Source organism: Eurytemora carolleeae, unplaced genomic scaffold (genome assembly GCF_000591075.1).
Source record: "Eurytemora carolleeae unplaced genomic scaffold, Eaff_2.0 scaffold1014, whole genome shotgun sequence".
NCBI lineage: Eukaryota > Metazoa > Arthropoda > Copepoda > Calanoida > Temoridae > Eurytemora > Eurytemora carolleeae.
This window is the reverse complement of record NW_019396900.1, coordinates 44,663-65,802: the sequence shown is the minus strand read 5'-3', so window position 1 is coordinate 65,802 and position 21,140 is coordinate 44,663. Positions and strand designations below refer to the sequence as shown.

Here is a 21,140-nt window from a genome sequence, read left to right as displayed (position 1 = left end):
TATTGAGTATAAAAATATAAAGATTGATAATAGTCCCGGGTTATAATTTCCCTGTACTGTATATTGAGTATAAAAATATAAAGATTGATAATAGTGTATATTAAGTAAAACTATAAATTGAATAATAGTTGGCCCGGGTTATAATTCCCTGTACTGTATATTGAGTATAAAAATATAAAGATTGATAATAGTCCCGGGTTATAATGTCCCTGTACTGTATATTGAGTATGAAAAGATAAAGATTAATAATAGTGCCGGGTTATAATGTCCCTGTACTGTATATTGAGTATAAAAATATAAAGATTGATAATAGTTCCGGGTTATAATGTCCCTGTACTGTATATTGAGTGAAAACTATAAATATTGATAATAGTCCCGGGTTATAATGTCCCTGTACTGTATATTGAGTTTGAAAATATAAAGATTGATAATAGTCCCGGGTTATAATGTCCCTGTACTGTATATTGAGTGAAACCTATAAAGATTGATATTACAAACCCGGTTTACAAACAATGGGTTTATTGAACCCGGGCCAAATAGGGTGTCACGGAAAACATGTAAATATTGATCAAGATCTTTTGAAAATGAAGGGGGGGGGGGGTATAGGTTTATATCGAATCGAATTCGATATCGATTACTATTTATTATACTATTATCTGTTGCGTCCAGAAGGAGAAAATGGTTAAAAATGTCTTTTACCTCAGAGCTTAGCGTCCATACAAATACACAGAGTTACATTATTCAACTCAGATCTTAAATAATTAAATTAATTCTAAAATTGGTTTTTCAGATATTATAACCTATAGGTGTCAATGCAATTCGATGCATTAGTAAATAGGTGATGTTTCATATAATTTTTATTAGTTTTATATTTTATGCAATTTAAACGACGATTAGTTGACCGCCAGGTGTCTCTGCTCTCGATGTTTCGATGGTTTTACGTAGGAGAGACACCATGCGGACATAAAATCGTCGTTTTAAATAAATTTGTTTCGTATCAGCCTATACCCCCTTTTATTTTTCGCGAAAGCATTATAAAATGAAAATATATATTTTCGAAATTGTAAACAAAATGATAGAGATAAAAAATTTGTGATATATTCCTAATACCTTGTCCATAATTTCGAAAAACATATTCATAATTTAGAAATGTTTTCTATAGCGTTCGCTAAATTACGAACAAAGTTTTCAGGTTTCTTTTGCTAGGGTAAGTGTTTCAAGAAAAAAAACATTCTATTAGACTCAAGCTCTGATCTGAAATGTCCAATAATATAAATTGTGCGGCGTACTCAGATTCCCTAAACTGCACATATAAATTGTATATATATCGTCCTCCTCTTCCACAGTTTTATGGATCTCATGTGTAAAAAACACTTTGAAATATTCAATTCAATTCATGAAATAAAATTATTTTAAAATCGGTTTTGTTGACACACTGTGGACAACCAAGGACTAGAGAACTCTCTGTTTCTATTTGTAAATATTTGCAGAAGCAGATTTTTAAAGGGACTGTAAACACAATTTCAAGTGATCCTCTATGCAAATATGGCAATTCCCGATTCACAACAGTACCCTTGAAACCTTTACATAAGTCAGTTTTGAAGAGAACCTAAAATTGAAAATAATAAGTTATCAAATATAAAACAATGATATCGAATTCATACATGATCAAACAACGTTTTCAGGGCACAGTTGTGTATGCATCGAAGGACACTTGAAATTACGCTGGCAGTCCCTTTAAGAGTGTTAAAAAATTTCACCTAAATCATGTCTAAGCAGGGTTTGGTGGATTTCTACATCACAGAGAATAAAAAATATTCAGATGCTAAATTACATTTTTAGTCAGGATTACTTGTTCAATGGTTTATTGTTTTGAATTCGAACCTGATTTAAAATTTTTCATTCAATTTCGTTAACCCTTGAAGTTGTTAACTAGAGATACAAGGTAAGACCAGAGTCAGATTTGTTGACATAAGGTGAAAACTAAATGTTTGTTTACAGTTATCTGCAGAACACTGGCTTCATTAATTTCTGAAATATGATTTCTACTTTTTATATTTTTCAAATGATTTATTAGCAAACAAGGAAAACAACTGCAATGATATTGCAAGGAACAAAATGAATTACTAAATCCAAAAATATTCATTGAACATTTTTTAAATTAACTGATTCATTGAACAATTGAATATTTGCTTCATAACAACATCAAATACCCATATAAGATTACTTTAAGTGTAATTTCGTCTTTCTTGTATTCCTAAAAGAGGTCTGAAATTGTTAAATTCTTCGCAGGATAATAAAAGGGGGGCAATTTGGACTTAACCCCCCCCCCCACACACACACACTTTACATTTACGTGGTTTAAATTATCCCAGGCAAAAAAATGACAAAAAAATTAGAAATACAATGAAAAATTAAAGATAATGAAAAAGAAAAGAAAAAACTGAAAAATTTGAAAAAAAAGATGAAAAAGACATTAAAGAAAAATAGAACTAGCAAAGGTAAATAAGAGAAGACAAATGAAACGGTCCAAAGGAAAAGGAGAAAAAAGCTTAATGTATTTTCTAAAGGGGTGGCTGCCTTTATTACATAATGCTGCGGGGTGCACCGCCCCCTTGGCAGTGTGTGGGCCTGGATAGCCCTGAAGTCCTGGTTTACTACTGAAACTATTGATGGGCGTGGTCACCATTTACAAGTCTATATCCCCGCCCTGGTAATTATATCATAATTAGAAAAATAAAGATGCCAAAATTCAACATTTTTCCATGATGACGCATTTTTCCGTTTTGTTTTGTGAAGTTTTTTTGACCCTGGGTTGATATACACACACGCAGATGAACGCAACACAAGCACGCTTTTTCGTTCACAGTTTGCGCTCAACCTTTGAGAGAAGCGGATCTGCGTTATCTCGCTCTAATCCAAGATCAAGAAACATTGATGTGGATTTAGTTGGAGATAGAAGATATTCAAAAATAGCTGAAACCCCAGAATATTTTTGAATCGGCGAACATTAACATTTAGTTGTGACAAAAGATTCCGTCAACTCGGATTTGAGGGATTATGAAAATGTGTTTCAGACATGCGTTGCCTGCGCTTCTTTTAGTGGTAAGTATTTTCCTTACTATATTGTCGAAGATACGAAAATCCGTGACCGTGACGCACATTTTGCGTCAGCCAACAATAAACCACGGAAATCAATCTGTTTTGCGTCAAACCTCTCGCGGTTTACGCTTGCTTAAAAACCAATTATTATAAATTGCGTTCTCAATTTCAATATATTGCTCTTTCTTTCATAAAATTAAAAACTAAAATCTAGCCATTAAACCTGAGAAAAATGTATTTTCATGGTGCAGTTAACATTTTCAAAAATTGCCTTTGTTTACAAGTTGTTTTTTGTTGTTCTATAAGAAGAAACATTTGATAAAGATTTATACACATGTAACGATCTAGCCCGATAAACTAAGTAACTACTTGTCTCAAACTCTAGTCCTTCAGTCAATCTTGACTGTATTAACAGCTAACAGCCACGATATAAAAACTAACAGCCTACCCAGCCTAATTCCGTCCGTATTGAAAAACGATTGATATTGAACTAATTTATTGATAACAGGTAAATAGATGGACCGGTCGGGCCGGTCAGAGTACCAAACTAAAATCATAGATAAGATAGCTGAAAACTGAAAAAGTTTTGAAAAGATAAACTGACAAATTTGGGTCTAATTTTCTTACTTTATTGATCAGTTTGGGAGTAACATTTTATAGAAAACTTAAAAAATAGTGTTTAAGTTTTGAATTATCAAATTCGAGTCTTGTTAACAATCTTCATTTTTATTATTATTACATCTAATCAGGCTGGAAAAAATAGAAGGAAAAACTTTTTAAAGTTTTGTTTCAGAAATGACATTTTTTAATTTTGATGCAGGACTTTATGCACAGTATAGTATTTTAATTTTAAATAGTATTGGGATCTAGAAATAAGTTGAAACAGAGTCGGAAGCATCCCCCCCCCCCTAAAAAAACACCAAATGCCAAATCAGCTAAATATTGAAAATGTAAAGTTTTCAAAATCAGCTAAATATTGAAAATGTAAAGTTTTCAAAATCAGCTAAATATTAAAAATGTAAAGTTTTCAAAATCAGCTAAATGTTGAAAATGTAAAGTTTTCAAAATCAGCTAAATAATGAAAATGTAAAGTTTATAAAATCAGCTCAATATTGAAAATGTAAAGTTTTCAAAATCAGCTAAATATTAAAAATGTAAAGTTTTAAGGTCAGCGGCTTCCTATCCTGCAGTGAAAATGTTTTTTTTGTGGATACACATTTTTTAAATCTAACAAAATTACTGAAATCTAATTCCAATTCAGTGGGTACAAAAACGGAATGAATCTACTTATTTTTTAATGGAAAAGAAATTTTTCACTAACTGAAATTTTCTTATTTATATATCTTTTCAACCTGATGATGTAAACCCTGGTATAATTTGATCTAACATAATTCATAGTTTGAATTATCAAAACTCTACGACATTAGGCTACATAGACATAGGGATTATAAAATCGGAGTTTGTGAATTGTGGCAAATACTCAAGTCATTTAGGTCTATTTTTGGCAACCTCGATTATAATTCACTGAAATGTGTGGATACCATAATAATTAAAATTTATAAAGTGAAAAAGTTGAATTGCAAGTTAACTTCTTAACGATGTAAATTTATTGTTTTTATAGAAGGTAATAAAATAATTAGCCTTTAAGCTGCATTTTAATGGATTTGAGTTTTAGTAACTATTTTGTTCTGAACAGTCCAGAACACAAATTTTTCCCAATGCATCACAACAATTCAACCACGAACTCAAAAAAAAATTTAAATGTCATTTTAAAAAGTTTTTCATTCCCAATTAAAATTAATGAATTTTTAATTGGAAATTAAAATGGGGGTTAAAAGAGGGGGTTAAAAGGGGGAGTTAAAAAATGGCGGTTAAAAGAGTGGATTATTATTTAAAATTCTTAATTTTGCATATTGGACAGATATGAATATGTAAAATAACTTTTCAACACTCGTTGTACAGGGTTGGCTGCAAAGTATGAGAGTGTAAAGACGACCTGAAACATTTGTACATATGTAATATTTTAGTTTGGTTTATTTAATAATTTGGCAACGAATGAATCACGTTTACAATCTCAGGAAGTTATAAATATAAGAAAAGAGACGAAAAAAAATTCCGTGCAGTCGTCTCTAAAGTATATATTCAGTACAGTCGTCTCTAAAGTATATATTCCGTACAGTCGTCTCTAAAGTATATATTCCGTACAGTCGTCTCTAAAGTATATATTCCGTACAGTGGTCTCTATAGTATATATTCCGTACAGTCGTCTCTAAAGTATATATTCCGTACAGTCGTCTCTAAAGTCTTATCCATTGTGGGTAACCCTGTATCATTGAACGATCTTGCCCACATTCCCTTTACTAATCAGTAAAGATAAAAATTCAGAAGAATATTTAAATCTGGACATTTTTATTCATAAACCATTCTTCTCTGGTTTTTCCTAAACCATTACACTTGTCACTTGAGAGCTTTCCACTTTTCATTCTTTCCAGCTGGGAACTCCGCTAGTTTTAGTCCCATTAAAAATGTGATACATTCTGTTAATCCTAGAACTTAAAGGTTTAACATGAACACAGGAATTCCATGTGTTGCATCCTGTATTGATTGTATTCTGTATGGATTTTATTCTGTTTGGGCTGTATCCTGTTGGCTGTATGGATTGTATCGAGCCTGTATTGTATCCTGTATGGATTGTATCCTGTATGGATTGTATCCTGTATGGATTGTATCCTGTTTTGTAAAGTGGAAGGCATAGAGTCTATGTGAAATGATCATTGGTCAATTATCAAACCAGCCTATTTCATAATTTCGTTTTCTATTAAAATTAATTTTAGATTTTCTAAAAACTGATGTTCCAGGGCCCAAAAGGGCGCAAATATGTGAAGTACACCTGCGGTATGGAAACAGTACAACAAAATGGCCGTTTTACACTTTTTTCTAGTGAATTCCACTCTAATATACATTCTATTCTCTTTGACTGGAAGCTTAATTTTAAGTGATCCTTCATTCAAAGATGACAATAGAACATGTCCGATTTACAACTGTACCTTTAAAAGCTTTGTCTGATCAAGAATGAATTGAATATCATTTTTTCTGTTACTTCCGCATTTTTCTTGTTTTAAAGAAGCAATGGAGAAACTTACAGAAATAAACACTTTTCGAGTGTTTAAAAACTACAGTATCTTCCACAAATTTGATCAGATAAAGGTTTCAAGGTTACCGTTATAAATCAGGAATTGTTATCCTTGCATGTAGGGTCACTTGAAATTAGGCCTACAGTCCCTTTTACTAACTGCAGGAAGAAGGAACGGACAGAACGGAGGGGGGGGGGGGTACATTAAAGTACTAGTATACAATTACATAGAGTTGAGTACAATACAGTATAGTACCAAATCAGCTTAAAATAATTTTAATCAATATTCCCATGGTTAATCTTTATTCAAACTGAGACAAATCTGTAAAGGAATTGCAAGTGTTACGATTGGACAAATAAACAAACCGAATTTACTACTTTTTATAAATAAATGTTAAATTCACTGCTAATCTATGTATATTTTTATAATAATCAGCCCTTACTTGCATCTGCAATAGAAATTAAAATAAATAAAAAATAAAAATTTTAAAGCATCCAAGATGACAATAATCCTGTAAAGTAGTTAAAGGGACTGTAAAGTAGTTAAAGGAACTATAAAGTAGTTAAAGGACTGTAAAGTAGGTAAAGGGACTATAAAGTAGTTAAAGGGACTGTAAAGTAGGTAAAGGGACTATAAGTAGGTAAAGGGACTGTAAAGTAGGTAAAGGGACTGTAAAGTAGTTAAAGGGACTGTAAAGTAGGTAAAGGGACTGTAACGTAGGTAAAGGGACTGTAAAGTAGGTAAAGGGACTGTAACGTAGTTAAAGGGACTGTAAAGTAGGTAAAGGGACTGTAAAGTATTTAAAGGGACTGTAAAGTAGTTAAAGGGGCTATAAAGTAGGTAAAGGGACTGTAACGTAGGTAAAGGGACTGTAAAGAAGGTAAAGGGACTGTAAAGTAGGTAAAGGGACTGCAAAGTAGGTAAAGGAACTGTAAAGTAGTTAAAGGGACTGTAAAGTAGTTAAAGGGACTGTAAAGTAGGTAAAGGGGCTGTAAAGTAGGTAAAGGGACTGTAAAGTAGTTAAAGAGACTGTAAAGTAGGTAAAGGGGCTGTAAAGTAGGTAAAGGGACTGTAAAGTAGTTAAAGAGACTGCAAAGTAGGTAAAGGGGCTGTAAAGTAGTTAAAGAGACTGTAAAGTAGGTAAAGGGGCTGTAAAATAGGTAAAGGGACTGTAAAGTAGTTAAAGAGACTGTAAAGTAGTTAAAGGGACTGTAAAGTAGGTAAAGGGACTGTAAAGTAGGTAAAGGGGCTGTAAAGTAGGTAAAGGGACTGTAAAGTAAGTAAAGGGGCTGTAAAGTAGGTAAAGGGGCTGTAAAGTAGTTAAAGGGACTGTAAGTGTAATTTCAAGTGACCCTCTGTACAAAGGCAACGATACTCTTGAAATCTTTAATGAAAAGATAATGTTTTTTTTTTTTAGGTTTAAAAGTTTACAATTCTGATATTTCCTTTATATGATGTGCAGGTCACTTTTGTGGAAAACTAAAAATTGAAATTAATCAGTTTTTAAAATCTAAAACATTCATATATAAATCATACTTGATCAGACAAAGCGTTTAAGCCATCGTTGTGAATAGGGCATTATCATTGCATGAAGGGTTACTAAAGATTACGCTAACAGTCCCTTTAATAAGATCAATTATGTATGGCAATATACATATCTACAATGTTTTTAATTAATTTCCAGTTTGTCCTGTTATATTCTGTTCTATTTATCGTTGAAAAAACTGGTGCTATCTAGTATCTTTAAACCCCCCCCCCCTCCTCATTCTTCGGCATCAAAACCCCCCCTCCCACTCCCTTCATTATCCATATCCCCCCTCTTCCATCAGTATCTATCGATCCCTATTTTCTTGAACTCCCGTTTCTCCCGTCCAGTGATTTCAACGAAAGGTCAATGCGCTCGTTTTAATGGAATTTCCGATTCTACTTAGATTTGATATTTGGCATGAGAAAGAACTCCTTGTAATACTACACATTTTTTACCCAAATGCGCAAACTTTTGGTGACCCCTACAGGTGGGATGCAGAGTACAGAGGCGCACCCAAAATCTTCCGGAAGTATGTATATAGTATACGGTTAATTTACGCGCAGCGCACAGCGGTTTAAATCCTCTCCTACAGGGACAAAAAGGATTATTGACAGGGGTTTTTTCATTTTTGTTGCTTGCTACTTTATAATTTACTGTTTCAAAAGTATGAAAGAGATACACCGATCTCTCATTAATGGTTAATCAATCAACTCTCTTGCTGTTTTCCATGCAATCATGTGCAATGTGAACAATCATGCAAAAACAATTTCACTCTAAACTAAGCTTTCGGTGTGTACTACAGGGATTTGCTGTACTCTGATTGAATAAATATTGGGTTTTAGGGAAGAGTTGTACAGGGTGTCCCACCAAACATGGCAGTAGCAAGACGACTTAAAGGTCGTACATTTTCTTTGAAATATTGATTTCTACGGTAATGTTGACAGCATAAAAAAGGCAAAACACATTTTGGAAATGTCAGGATAGAAGAATGTTGTGGTTGTTGTTTAAAGAATCATGACATGTTAAAGTAGGTTTACGAACATAAGTTACAAATAAATTCAAAGATCAAAGACGACTTTCTCCGACTATCGTATACTTAAAGAATGTGAATAAACCCCAATTGTTTAGGTGTGTGTTGTGGGGAGCTTAGACGCCATGATGGATGTTAACAATGGCGGCGGAGAAATTATTAGGAAAATAACAAACCAAATTATTTGGTGGAGTGGGATTCATGTTGTGTTCAATGCCTCGGAAAATTCCAAAACAGAGAGAGGGGGATTGAATTTTGTAGATGACTTACTGAGCGATTTTATTGGAGTTTTATCAAATAACATGAAACTTAACATTTCGGAAAATGTCAAATAAAGTACTTGAAAAAAAAATTTAATTTGGTTTATTTTAACAGGGGGCTCCCTTGTGTTAAACGATTAAATCAGGTAATGATTTAATAATAATAATAATAATAATGATAATGGTAATAATAATAATAATTATAATAATATCAGCTATTCTGTCCCTCTGCAGGAACAAATTACCCGAATACTTTTATAGAGAAGTTTATAGATGATAACAAAGCTCTAATGAGAAGGTAAGATGGTAGAACAATTAAAAATCAAATGAAAATCTTATTATTTTCATCACAACCTTAATTTTAAAATTGTATTTTTAAGGTGCACAAAACAGTTTAGCAAAATTGGACTGAATGCATTTTTTAATGCTTAAATTAGTTAAATATTGAAAATGCATATATTTCAAGATTTTTTTTCAAAAGAAATTTCTAGGATGTACGGAGAACTTCAGCAAACCACAACGGTTACAACAGTCAGGGTTGTCAGGACCTTTAACGGCATATCCAGGTAATAGCCTTTTTGGGGAAAACTTTTTTTAAAGATTATCACACTTATACTTGACACTTTTTTAAGACACCATTGACTAGTGACTAAATCGTCAAATATAATCAGCATGTTAATCCACGAGATTGTCCCGTTGAGTGACTCGCGGATTTTAACAATTTCCTAAGATGGCGGCGCCCACGTGTACTGGACACTGCCATTTTGATTATTCTAATGGACACACTTGTCACTCACGCTTTAATACCTTTATATGGCTGAATACATAACACTGATTAACAAAATTTGTTCCAGCTATAGCGTTTCGGCGCCCCTGACGTCACAATTTGTTTCTGCCCCTGGATTTAAAAGGTAGAACTGCCTGTAAACTGCTCGGATGTAGATTTTAAAATTTCGTTTAAAAATGGCATGTTCATACTGTAAATACATTGTAGATCGCAGATTTCGTGTTTCACGGTTAATTTCATATTTTAGTAAAAGTAAAAATATAAACCCCTTATATTGGGAATGGACTGAAGTGTATAGGTGTAATGCATGTTCACAGGAAAAACAAAGGCTAGCTCATTTTGAAAATTTAAAAATCTTCAACGATTACGGGGGCGGGGCTGGGGAGGTTTTTTAAATGGAGGGAAAGAGATACTACAAAGTTGGGAAAATATTCTTTTATTTTAATCTTTTTCCTTTGTGGACACATTTTTAAGTGTTTAAGGAATTTCAGTAAGTTTTGATTCTAGCCTCAGAGCTCAATCATTGCTCAAATTCTTCTTAATCAAATTTAATTTGTATTCTGTGCCAAATCCTTAGGTACACCAAGAAAAGACTACCAAAGGTAGAAAACAAAATTCAACCTAAGGAACTGTCAAATTTCAGAAGTTTCAGTTCGTTATGAAAGACTCGTCATTTGTAAAAACTAAGGTCTATAGGAATTAATATCTGATAGTTTTTCAACTAAATTTAAATACAATGGTTTATAATAAAATCAATGATCATTTAGATTATGAGTCAATGTATAAATGTGATGGCACACCTACGAATGAATCTTAAATCTTGATTATACAAAAATACCTTTCAAATCTTAAATATCGATATAAAATAATACGTTTATTTTTTTATAAAAAGTATAAATTTAAAATATTTCAAGTCTCATTATGCATTATATTGATAACTAATTTCGCTATAAGTTTTCCATACGAAAATTGTGTGCTGTATTCTTATTTTTTACTTTATACAAAGAAATTTCAATATATTAGAATTCTTAAGATAGGCTAGCTCTTTAAAACAGTTTAAAAATGTGTCATGAGAGGTATCTAACTGATTTCACATTATATCAATTCATAATTTATTTATTTATATCATTTTGATGTATCATCTCGAGTGTATTATTTCAAGTTCCAAAACCAACACTTGGCCCATTTCTAACACTCAGTGTTAGAAATGGGCCAAGTGTTGGTTTTGGAAATAATGTCCCCTGTAGAAATAGCGTTCATCATTGAATTTTGTCTCCCTAAAGATTTAAGATTGTGGGGAAAATTCTCGAAATTAAAGGAATTGAGTCTTTGCCTCAAACTCTGATTTTTAAATTCCTTCATCTTTGCTTCACAATGTCAGCGGTTTGCATCATCTGGTTGCACAGATATAGGTATTAGAAAATTAGGATTTGCTACAAAGACTCAATTTCTTTCATGTGACCTTCAATTTAAATCTTGATATGACTGATTCAAGGCTTCAAATTTACGGCTCACTTTTTAAAAGATCCGATTTTTAAAAAAATTTCAAAATCAAAAACAACGGGTATACCGTTTTGAAACTTGCAACTCTAACATTAGAGGGTCATTTGAAACTACTTTTACAGTCCCTTTAATGATTGTATAAATGATTTACTATCTAAAGTATCTATGAATGATAATACGAGAATGGTTAAAAGATTATAATCAGATCTGCCCAGTCACCCACCTCCGAAACATTTATATACGGCAGGGGGGGGGGATATCAATAGATATCAATGTTTATACTCCTAAACACTGAATTTTTTAAATTGTGGTTTCTCTACAAAAGTTATCTTAACATTTCTACTGCAGGAAAACAAATCTTACCCTTTTAAGATTTATAGTAACACGACAATATCATTATTTAAGTTTAGTAACACGACAATATCATTATTTAAGTTTAGTAACACGACAATATCATTATTGATCAGATAAAGGTTTCAAGGGTAATGCCATCTTTGCATTGAGAGTCATTTTAAAAAATGCCTGTAGTCCCTCTAAGATTTAAAAAATGCCTGTAGTCCCTCTAAGATTTAAAAAATGCCTGTAGTCCCTCTAAGATTCAAAAAATGCCTGTAGTCCCTCTAAGATTTAAAAAATGCCTGTAGTCCCTCTAAGATTTAAAAAATGCCTGTAGTCCCTCTAAGATTTAAAAAATGCCTGTAGTCCCTCTAAGATTTAAAAAATGCCTGTAGTCCCTCTAAGATTTAAAAAATGTCTGTAGTCCCTCTAAGATTTAAAAAATGCCTGTAGTCCCTCTAAGATTTAAAAGTTGCCTGTAGTCCCTCTAAGATTTAAAAAAGAAATCTTTTTCTTAAGAATTATGAATTAGCATTTTCCACTAAAATTTCTATTTGATGTTTCTGTTATTTCTTTTTGACAAATTTTAACAGTTCCGAAATGGATTCTCTTTAAAAGCCATGCCATGATCCCTTTTAGATATGCCAAAGAAAATAAACCAAACAAGCATAGAGAAAAGTTATCTATGCACATATAAAGCTTATTTTCTCCTTATTTTATAAATCCTTAGATGCTTAAAAATGACCTGATTTGAATCCAGCATAAACTCTAATTCTATGATCGAGGGTGTCCCAAAAAACATGGAATTCAGTGACGAATTCGATATCGTCTTGTTATGAATTAGCATTGTAATACAGTGAAACCCTTAATAAAGAATACATCGAAAGAATTCATCAAATGTCGTATTCTTCACTTTCTGATAACGGAATGTCGCAGATATTTATTTTTCTAATTAAATAATTATATGGAACTATTTAAAACTGTTCCCGCATATTCATGGCTATTTATTTATTTTCGCAAATACTGAAATTTACGTAATATAGTATAGAACTCGTTGAATAATTTTTCAAGATGACATTTGATAAATTCTTCCGATGTATTCGTTATTAAGGGTTTCACTGTACCTAATTTCAAAAGCCACACTATTATTATGCCTGCTAGAGTTTATTTTATGAAAACGGTAAATGGCTGTAAAGATGTGCCTATAATGGCTCCACAAGATGAACAGTGAAGACGACGGACAAGTTTACTCTGTTTGTATACTACTAAATTTTTATGAGGTCAAAACATAAATAAACAAATTGTAAACATAGCAGACGAAAATCTTACGGAATACAGCTTTCTCAGTAGGTATCACTATATTAAATCAAAGAATTATTGAAAAGACGATATCGAATTCGTCACTGAACTCCCATGTTTATTAAGATTATTATTATTGAGATTTGAGAATTTTTCATGAAACGGCGATTAAAAATTTCGTATATAACATCAAATTCTTAATTTTCTATTTTATTTTCCCTTTTCTTTCCTGTCTTCTTTCACTTTCTTAATTTTCGGCCAGAAAAAAAACTAATATAATGTTCGTAACTTCGAATGAAAAAACTATTTCGAAATAATGAACATTTTGAACATAACATTAGGGATATCTCACATACCAAATAATTTTGAAATTCTTCTAACAATGTGCTTTACTAAAACTTTCTCTGTATTTTTAAAATTAATTTTTCTTTGTACCTGGACTTGCAGTCCCTTGAAAACAGTAAACAATAAAATAAATTTGGATAAAAATACTGTATAAAATACTGTGGTTTAGTGCTACGGTATCTATTTTAAAAGGTTAATTTTAACCAGCCCCTGTGCAGAATTAAACAATTTGAAGAGACTGTGTTTTTAAACATTTTTTTTATTATATTTTGAAAAGGTATTTTTAAAAGATAATTACAAAATTGTACAAAGTTAAGGTTACTATGCACCTTATTTTAAGTGACCCTAAACCATTACGTTCCCAAAATGCAAAAATATTATCGTTTCTATGTCTTGAAAAGAAATACTCTTTTAGAATAACTCAAATAGATTCTAGTATACAATAGATGGCAATTCTGACGTCACAATTGTCAACTTAGTTTTTGTGCCCGAAAAAATTATCAATATAAGTGATATTTTTAGACATAAGTGCTTATCTTTCAGTTAAATAATATTAATTTTATGTGTTCTTTATTTTCTGTTTTACACTTATTTATTCAATTTTGGAAATTTTTATATATATTTCATATTATATAATTTGTTCATATATCTGTTGCCACCTATTGTACTTGATAATCTATTTGGAATATTTAGCACAGACAAATAATCACTGAAAATGACGTGGACAGTCCCTTTAATACCTGCAAATATTCTGCAATCCTTAGAGTATTGAAACCTCAGAAATAACATAATCAACATTTTATTGCAAACTTTTTGCATAGTTTATGCACAGGAATTTCTTATTGTTTATTTTTCTTCATGTTAATTGGCATGTAGGTAAGTATTTATGGAAGGGGTAGGGGTAGGTGAGGGCTTAAAGAAAGGTTAATTGGAAAATTAGAGTATTCTTTAAAGAATGCATAATTTTCTATTTAGCACGCATTTTTTATTTGTATTTTAGTAGTTGCACGCATCATAATTAATTGATTACTAGCTATTACATATATTATTATTACTATTATAATTATTATTATCATTATTAATGTTATCATTATTATTATTATTATTTTTATCATTATTATTATTATTATAATTATCATTATTATTATTATTATTATAATTATTATTATTATTATTATCATTATTATTATTATTATTATTATTATTATTGTTATCATTATTATTATTATCATCATTCAGATTTCGACGAGATGTGTTGGAGGGAACCCTGGAGGAGATGGAGGCACAAGAAGAGTTTGAGGCAGAGGAGGCTCCCTTGGAGGAGGAGTTGGAGGGATTCAATGCAACTTCAACATCGAGGTTAATTTATTTATTATTTATAAAAACAATAATTACAAAATTAAATAATTCAGTTACAACTTACAATTGCAAATTTCTTGATATTAATTTTCTAACAGAAACATCAAATAGAAATGTTAGTAGTTAATTTGTATTTAGAAATGTACATTTTAAAAAGGCAACGTCCTTGTTTAAAAAGTTAAAAAGAAAATTTTTCAAAATATTGCTAGATTTTTGTACGAGAGCATGCACATCTTTTTTTGCAGTGAATTCATCATTTTAAAGAAATATTCTTTTTGATCTATAAAAGCGAAATTTTGTATCTAATTAATTTTTAAATATTTTTATTTAAAAATTTAATTCAGGGGAAAGAGACAAGCAGACTTTCCTGGAGCCCCTGAAACAAATACAAACAAGTATCTACTTTTTGTTGTGGTTGTTGTTGTTATTATTATTGTTGTTGTTGTTGTTGTTTTTCTTGTAAAGATAATAGATTCTAATCTCTGTTCTGTATTTTCTATGTTGTTCTTGTTGTTGCTGTAGTAGTTGTTGTAATTATCTATATTATTATATTATATCTTTCTTCAACATCAATATCATTAAAATTATCACATAAAATCCATTATTAATATTTCTAATCAAAATATTGAGTCCAAGTTTTCAATCAGATAAGCTTCGTTGATAAACAGAGTCAAGAATTCATTTATTGCCACAGAATAAAATTTATTATTAAATATTTTACAGCAGCGCCAACATCTGAAGGAATGCAATTTTTATCAAAGCCATTTAAAAACTTGATTTTTAGTCGTTGTGTTTTAACAAGATCATAATGTTTTTTTTGTCCTCGAACAAAGGATTTGCGTCTTTGCCACACACTTTGATTTTCTAATCCCCAAATCTTTGCAACTCAATATTGTAGAGGTTAGATATTTCAAATTAAGAATTCTGTTAGATCAAATAATTTTAATTTGAAATATCATCGGTTTACATCATCAGGTTGCAAAGATGTAGGGATTTGAAAACAACAAATAGTTGTCTTTCGTGACCGAACCAGGTGAAGGCGGATAGAAAGTCGTTTTTCTCAAGTCTTCTAATAAAATACACTTTTTCCAGGTTAAATTAAGTCTACTGCAATGAATAAAGTCTTTTCTGGCCTTTTTAACCATTGGAAAAAGAAAAAACTAATTTACAGTTGAATGGAATCCTAAATATAAGGAAACAGACAATATAAATTCCGTACAGTCGTCTCTGAAGTCTCATTCTTTGTTGTGTTTGTGTTACACTGGACCTCTAATGAATATAATTTATGTCACGTAACATAGTTATATCTGTCATGTACTCAATGTAACCGTTGCGAATTACCAAATCTTTAGCAATATTTCTAATAAAAAGCTAACACGAATTTTATTCCAATTTATTCAAAGCTAACTTGCTCTTGGAATTTGAAGAAAAAAACTTGGCTTTGAAAAAATAATTTTGAGTCAATTTTGTCAAACCTTTTGGCCAGCTATAGCTAACATATATTATATATGAGAGAAGAGCTTTATGATATAGATTTATCGAAATTAAATATTACATAAACCCAAATAGATTATCAGGTACAATAGGTGGCAACAGAGAAATGGATCAATTATACACGACGTCACAAGTGTCAAATATAACAAGAAAAACAAAATTTTCTCACATTTTTTGACATGTTTCCCAATATTAAATAAAAAAGTGTAAAAACAGAAAATAAGTAAGACATTAAATTGAAACTTTTTCACTGTAAGATAAGCTCTTTATTAAAGAATTATCACTATTATTAATAATTTTGTCGGACACAAAAACTGAGTTGACACTTGTGATTTAAGAATACAGCTGTACTGAGAGTGTACAAATACTACGTTGCCATCATTGTACTTAACAATACATTTACATAAACCTGTATTGTGTCTAGGGAGGATGTATGTGAGAGCAAAATAGAGATTGTAACCCCGTACTGGGCCAGTAACAGTAATGGAAAAGTTAGAGCTATTCTTAACAACAAGGAAATTTAACAAAAAAAAAACTTGAAAAAATTTAAAAGTGTCGGATTCAGAAATGATTTCAAGTGACCCTCCATATATGTGTAAACGAAATACTTTTTAACTTTGTCTGATACGGCATGATTGAAATATCCTTATTTTTCTAATTGAAATAAACGAAAATTGAGTTTACTTGAAATTGCAGCTATTTAATGAAAAACTTATGGCTAGCTCAATATTTTAATAAATACGAAAAACCTCAAAACATTGAGAGAGATTGAGTCTTTTTTAACCGTTATAAAATGAAAAATAACCAAAATATTTACCTTTTTCTACCGAGATTATCTCAAAAATGTCGTTCATTTTCATAATGTTTGCATCCAAACTTAAAAATTAGCCTTTCAACATTTTTTATAATGATTCAATCATTCTGTTGCGTCTCTTATCTTTGCAAAAGAAGAGAGATTGCATAAAAGTAAAACTAAATGTATTTCAATGACATTTTTTTGTTGTTTTCCCAGGCATTTGAGCAAGCGATTCACCAAGAGATCTGTTCGTAAGTTGTTTTCATTGTTTGTCATCAGAGGTGTAATCAGAGGGCCCCCTGGAGAAATGTAAACTTTGGTTTTCAGGGGGGATTCAGCCCCCCAACTGGGGCTTTGCCCCTCACCCCTCCTGGAATGTCTAAAAGGACATTTCCTGTATACGCACTTGTTTGTCTTTAAAATATACTGATTAGAGATAAATTATTTTCCAAACAAGACATTCTTTAAGTTTGTAAATCATTTGATTACAAAAATAACTTTCTGATATAAAAGTCTAAATCTATCTCATACGTTCTTTTGAAAAAGTTTCCATTTTGATTTTGAACAATTTCAGGGCGTTTCCTCTACCGACTATTTACTCAGTAATTTCACACTAGATTTAACTAAACATTGTCTTCAAATTTCACTCCAGTCGAAAATTTTAAAATACTTTTTCAATGGGACTGTTCGCTTTTAGTATTTTCAATCAGAACCTGTTAACTTCTAGTCCTCTTTTTAACAACGGGACCGTACCCCCTTATTCTCTTTTTAAAAAATTGCTTTCTTTTAGACATTTCAATAAGAACCTTTGTACCTTCTAGTTATATATTGAATTAAGGGACTGCCACCTTTTAATCTTTTTAACCGGCTACTATTTATATTTAGTTCTTATTAAAAGAAAGGGATTGCTCCCTTTTACTAATTTTAATAAGAACCTGCTACTTTCTTTTTTCTTTTTACAAGCATTGAACTGCCACCTTTTACTCTTTTTGATAAGAACCTGCTACCTTCTAGTTCTTTTTACAAGCATTGGGCTGCCACCTTTTACTCTTTTTATTAAGAACCTGCTACCTTCTAGTTCTTATTAAAAGAAAGGGATTTCTCTCTTTAAGTCATTTCAATAAGAACCTGCACCTTCTATTTATTTTATGAAGAAAGGGACTGCTTCTGGTATGTTTTAATCAAGATGGCTTCCTTTTCTTCTTCCTTTTTGATTAGAATCTAGAACTATTATAGAATGGGACTAATACTTAAATGTTTTAACATGGGACTTTTCCTTCCTTATATTGGTTTAGTAAAGGACTTCTTTATATACTTTAGGATCTGTTTCCTTCTTAGGGTTATTCTAGAAAGAGACTATTTTCATTCAGTTTTTAAAGAAAGTGACTGTTCACTTGTTTTTTCAGTGGTTCTGCTACAGCTCGATGTACAAGGGACTGTTCCTGCGAGCAGAAGTATAAATGGCACAGACTGCTGGCCTACGATCCTAACAATGATTGTGCTGGAGTTTTCATGGATTGGTTTCTTTTCCCTTCATGCTGTGTTTGCAGGTAGAACATTGAACAGAGCTGGGAAATTTTGTATTGTGGATATCGAGATTAAGCATTTTATCTCGATCTTTTGTTAATCTGCAGATTAATTTAATCTAATTTCGATATCCCGCATGGTAATCATACTCAGCCAGGTCAAGGGTTTAAGGGAAGAATGATTATACTTAAGATATGAAAAGGTATATAGTTATATATATATTCAAATTAAAAGTGCCCTGAGTGGATATCGAGGTCAAACAATCCAAAACAAAAGTTCCCAGCGGAGATAAAACATCAAGGAGTTTATTGTAATTAATTCTACAACATTTTTTTTACAGAAAATCTGTCAATTTAAAATAAACATTGTTGAATTTATTTTTATTTTTTATTCTCAGGCATTTTCTTTCATTAATGAGACTGTCGACGTAATTCCTTTTTCATTACAGTACAATTAAAACTTATCTGTTTCACAATGAGAAAGATAAATTCGTTCCATTTTCTTTCTTGTTATTGTTGAGTAAATCCACAGGTCACTTCTTACCTTTAGTTTAATTCGCATTTTTCTTGAGTTATAATGTTTTCTTTCTTTTATTCTAAATAATTATTAATATTTCGAATCTATAACAAGAGTTGACAATTGATTTTATTTAGATGCAACAAGAATCCATTCCTGAGCAACACATCCAATTAAAGAACAGTTCTAGCCAATCAGAATCAAGTTCTCAGTTTTTCAGCCAATCAGTATCAAGTTCTCAGTTTTTCCGCCAATCAGAATCAAGTTCTTAGTTTTTCAGCCAATCAGAATCAAGTTCTCAGTTTTTCAGCCAATTAAAATCAAGTTCTCAGTTTTCCAACAGATCAGAATCAAGTTCTCAGTTTTCCAGCCAATCAGAATCAACTTCTCAGTTTTCTAGCCTATCAGAATCAAGTTCTCAGTTTTCCTAACCAATCAGAGCAGACCTTTCCTTCTGAACCAATTAGAACAGATCTTCCATTTTATCCAATCAGAAATGATCATTAATTATCTAGCCAATCAGAATAGAGTTCTCAGTTGTCGAACAACATTTCTTGAATTTTTCAGCCAAACAGATTAAAATTTATTGAAATTCGATAAAAAAGTTTTTTTCTTTTAATTGCGCAAATTACTTTCCATTAAGCTTTCCGTAAAAAAATAGTTGCTTTTTGTTTAAACTGAGAAGCATTCAAATTATCCGTTTTCAAACCAGCTGTCATAAAAAAACCCTTTTCTCTTCCATTTTTGTAACAAATTTTTACTCTAACCATATCTTGAAGGACTTGCGATTAAATTTCACTTTTTATTCTAGTCTTGAACCCCNGCATTTAGTCAGAACACCCCAGAGGGCATTTACACGAAGAATGTGTAGCTATTAAAGGGTATGTTGGCGTAATTTCATGCGATCCTACTAGTGTCTTTCGATCGATTCGCATTGGCGCCAGTAACGATGAAAAAAGCTAAAAAATAAGGATGCGTACACTTGATCAGACAAATGCTATAAAGGATTCCGTCGCAAATCTCACATGCATATCTCTAAATGGAGGATGACTTAAAATTACGTCTACAGTCTCTTTATGCTCAATATTGAACTACTCAATCCTCAAATACAATTTTTGGATTTAGCAAAATAGAGACTTCTTATATTTTTAGGAAGTTAACTATGATTTCATAATTATTTTAATGTAAATAAATATATATTCTAATATAATTTTAATAATATCTGTATCTTTTTTTAAATAAACCACCAGTCAAATTTGATTTACAGTGAGAACCAGAAAACTCTGAAATAGGAAGAGGACATTTTAGACTCAAGTTATGACTTTAAATATTACAAATAGGCATGAGACACAGCAATTGTCCAGTGTGAACAGAAACAAATAACTTTATTAGTGATTTAGTAATTGTGTCCCTAAAAAATATTTGCTGTAACACCATCAAAAACAACTATAGTATTGCTATAAAGTCGTCTTTCTATTCCACAGTTTTCTGGTCATAACTAACAGAATTTTTTTCTTGAAATTTGTTCAGATTGTACGACATTTGGATTTTAATTTATCCATGTAAGATACGTATTGGTTTTTACTACAGGGTGTCCGAATAAAATGCATGGAATTGAGTGACGATTTTGTTAAAGTCTTCGTAGAGGATTTTTTGATTTAGTATGTTGATGCCTGCAAAAACCGCTAATTCTGAAATCGTGAACGAAAGGAAATTGCCATTTTTTAAAACAATATCGGATTATAAAACAGAACAATTAACCGGATGTGGTTTAAAATAACGGCGACCTGCGATATAAAATGAAAAATAAAAAAATATAATTTATAAAATAAGAAAATAATCTCACGAAAAAAAGAAGAGTTTTTTAGTACCTTGAAGAGCGTTTTTAGAACACCCAATGTACAGGGTGTCCAGATAACCATGGAAATTGAGGGACGACTTGAAAGTGACGTCTTTGTTTTCTGATATTAAAGGCATGGCATAGAAAGTATAAAAACGAGGCTGTATACGTACATTTCTTTAGCCTTAACAATTGACCAGGATATTGAGACAATTTTGATATATATTGAAATTTGTACAAATTTTGCAATATCTCCGTCAATTTAGAAGATACAAATAAGGTAG

At 31.2% G+C, this 21,140-nt stretch overlaps 1 protein-coding gene and 1 long non-coding RNA gene across 3 annotated transcripts; one reads left to right on the top strand and one right to left on the bottom strand.

The window, feature by feature from the left end:
- Positions 1 to 226: 226 nt before the first annotated feature.
- On the bottom strand, positions 227 to 2,027 carry LOC111709916 (uncharacterized). Its single transcript, XR_002766966.1, has 3 exons — positions 1,885 to 2,027; positions 1,761 to 1,825; positions 227 to 752 (listed from the first exon to the last, which is right to left on the bottom strand). It is a non-coding gene; the product is annotated as an uncharacterized LOC111709916 (long non-coding RNA).
- An 834-nt stretch (positions 2,028 to 2,861) lies between these two features.
- LOC111709925 (protein spaetzle 3) lies at positions 2,862 to 19,838 on the top strand. 2 transcript variants are annotated; one of them, XM_023483869.1, is made up of 12 exons: positions 2,863 to 3,105; positions 8,893 to 8,957; positions 9,170 to 9,200; positions 9,270 to 9,352; positions 9,546 to 9,620; positions 9,909 to 9,965; positions 14,564 to 14,683; positions 15,028 to 15,078; positions 16,602 to 16,692; positions 17,190 to 17,224; positions 18,380 to 18,523; positions 19,154 to 19,838. In XM_023483869.1, exons 1-12 carry the CDS (start codon positions 3,061 to 3,063, stop codon positions 19,191 to 19,193), a joined length of 837 nt encoding a protein of 278 aa, XP_023339637.1. In that variant the 5' UTR covers positions 2,863 to 3,060; the 3' UTR covers positions 19,194 to 19,838. The 2 variants fall into 2 exon arrangements, with proteins under 2 accessions (XP_023339638.1, XP_023339637.1); XM_023483870.1 differs by lacking the exon at positions 9,909 to 9,965 and having other exon boundaries at positions 2,862 to 3,105.
- The last annotated feature ends 1,302 nt before the right edge of the window (positions 19,839 to 21,140 follow it).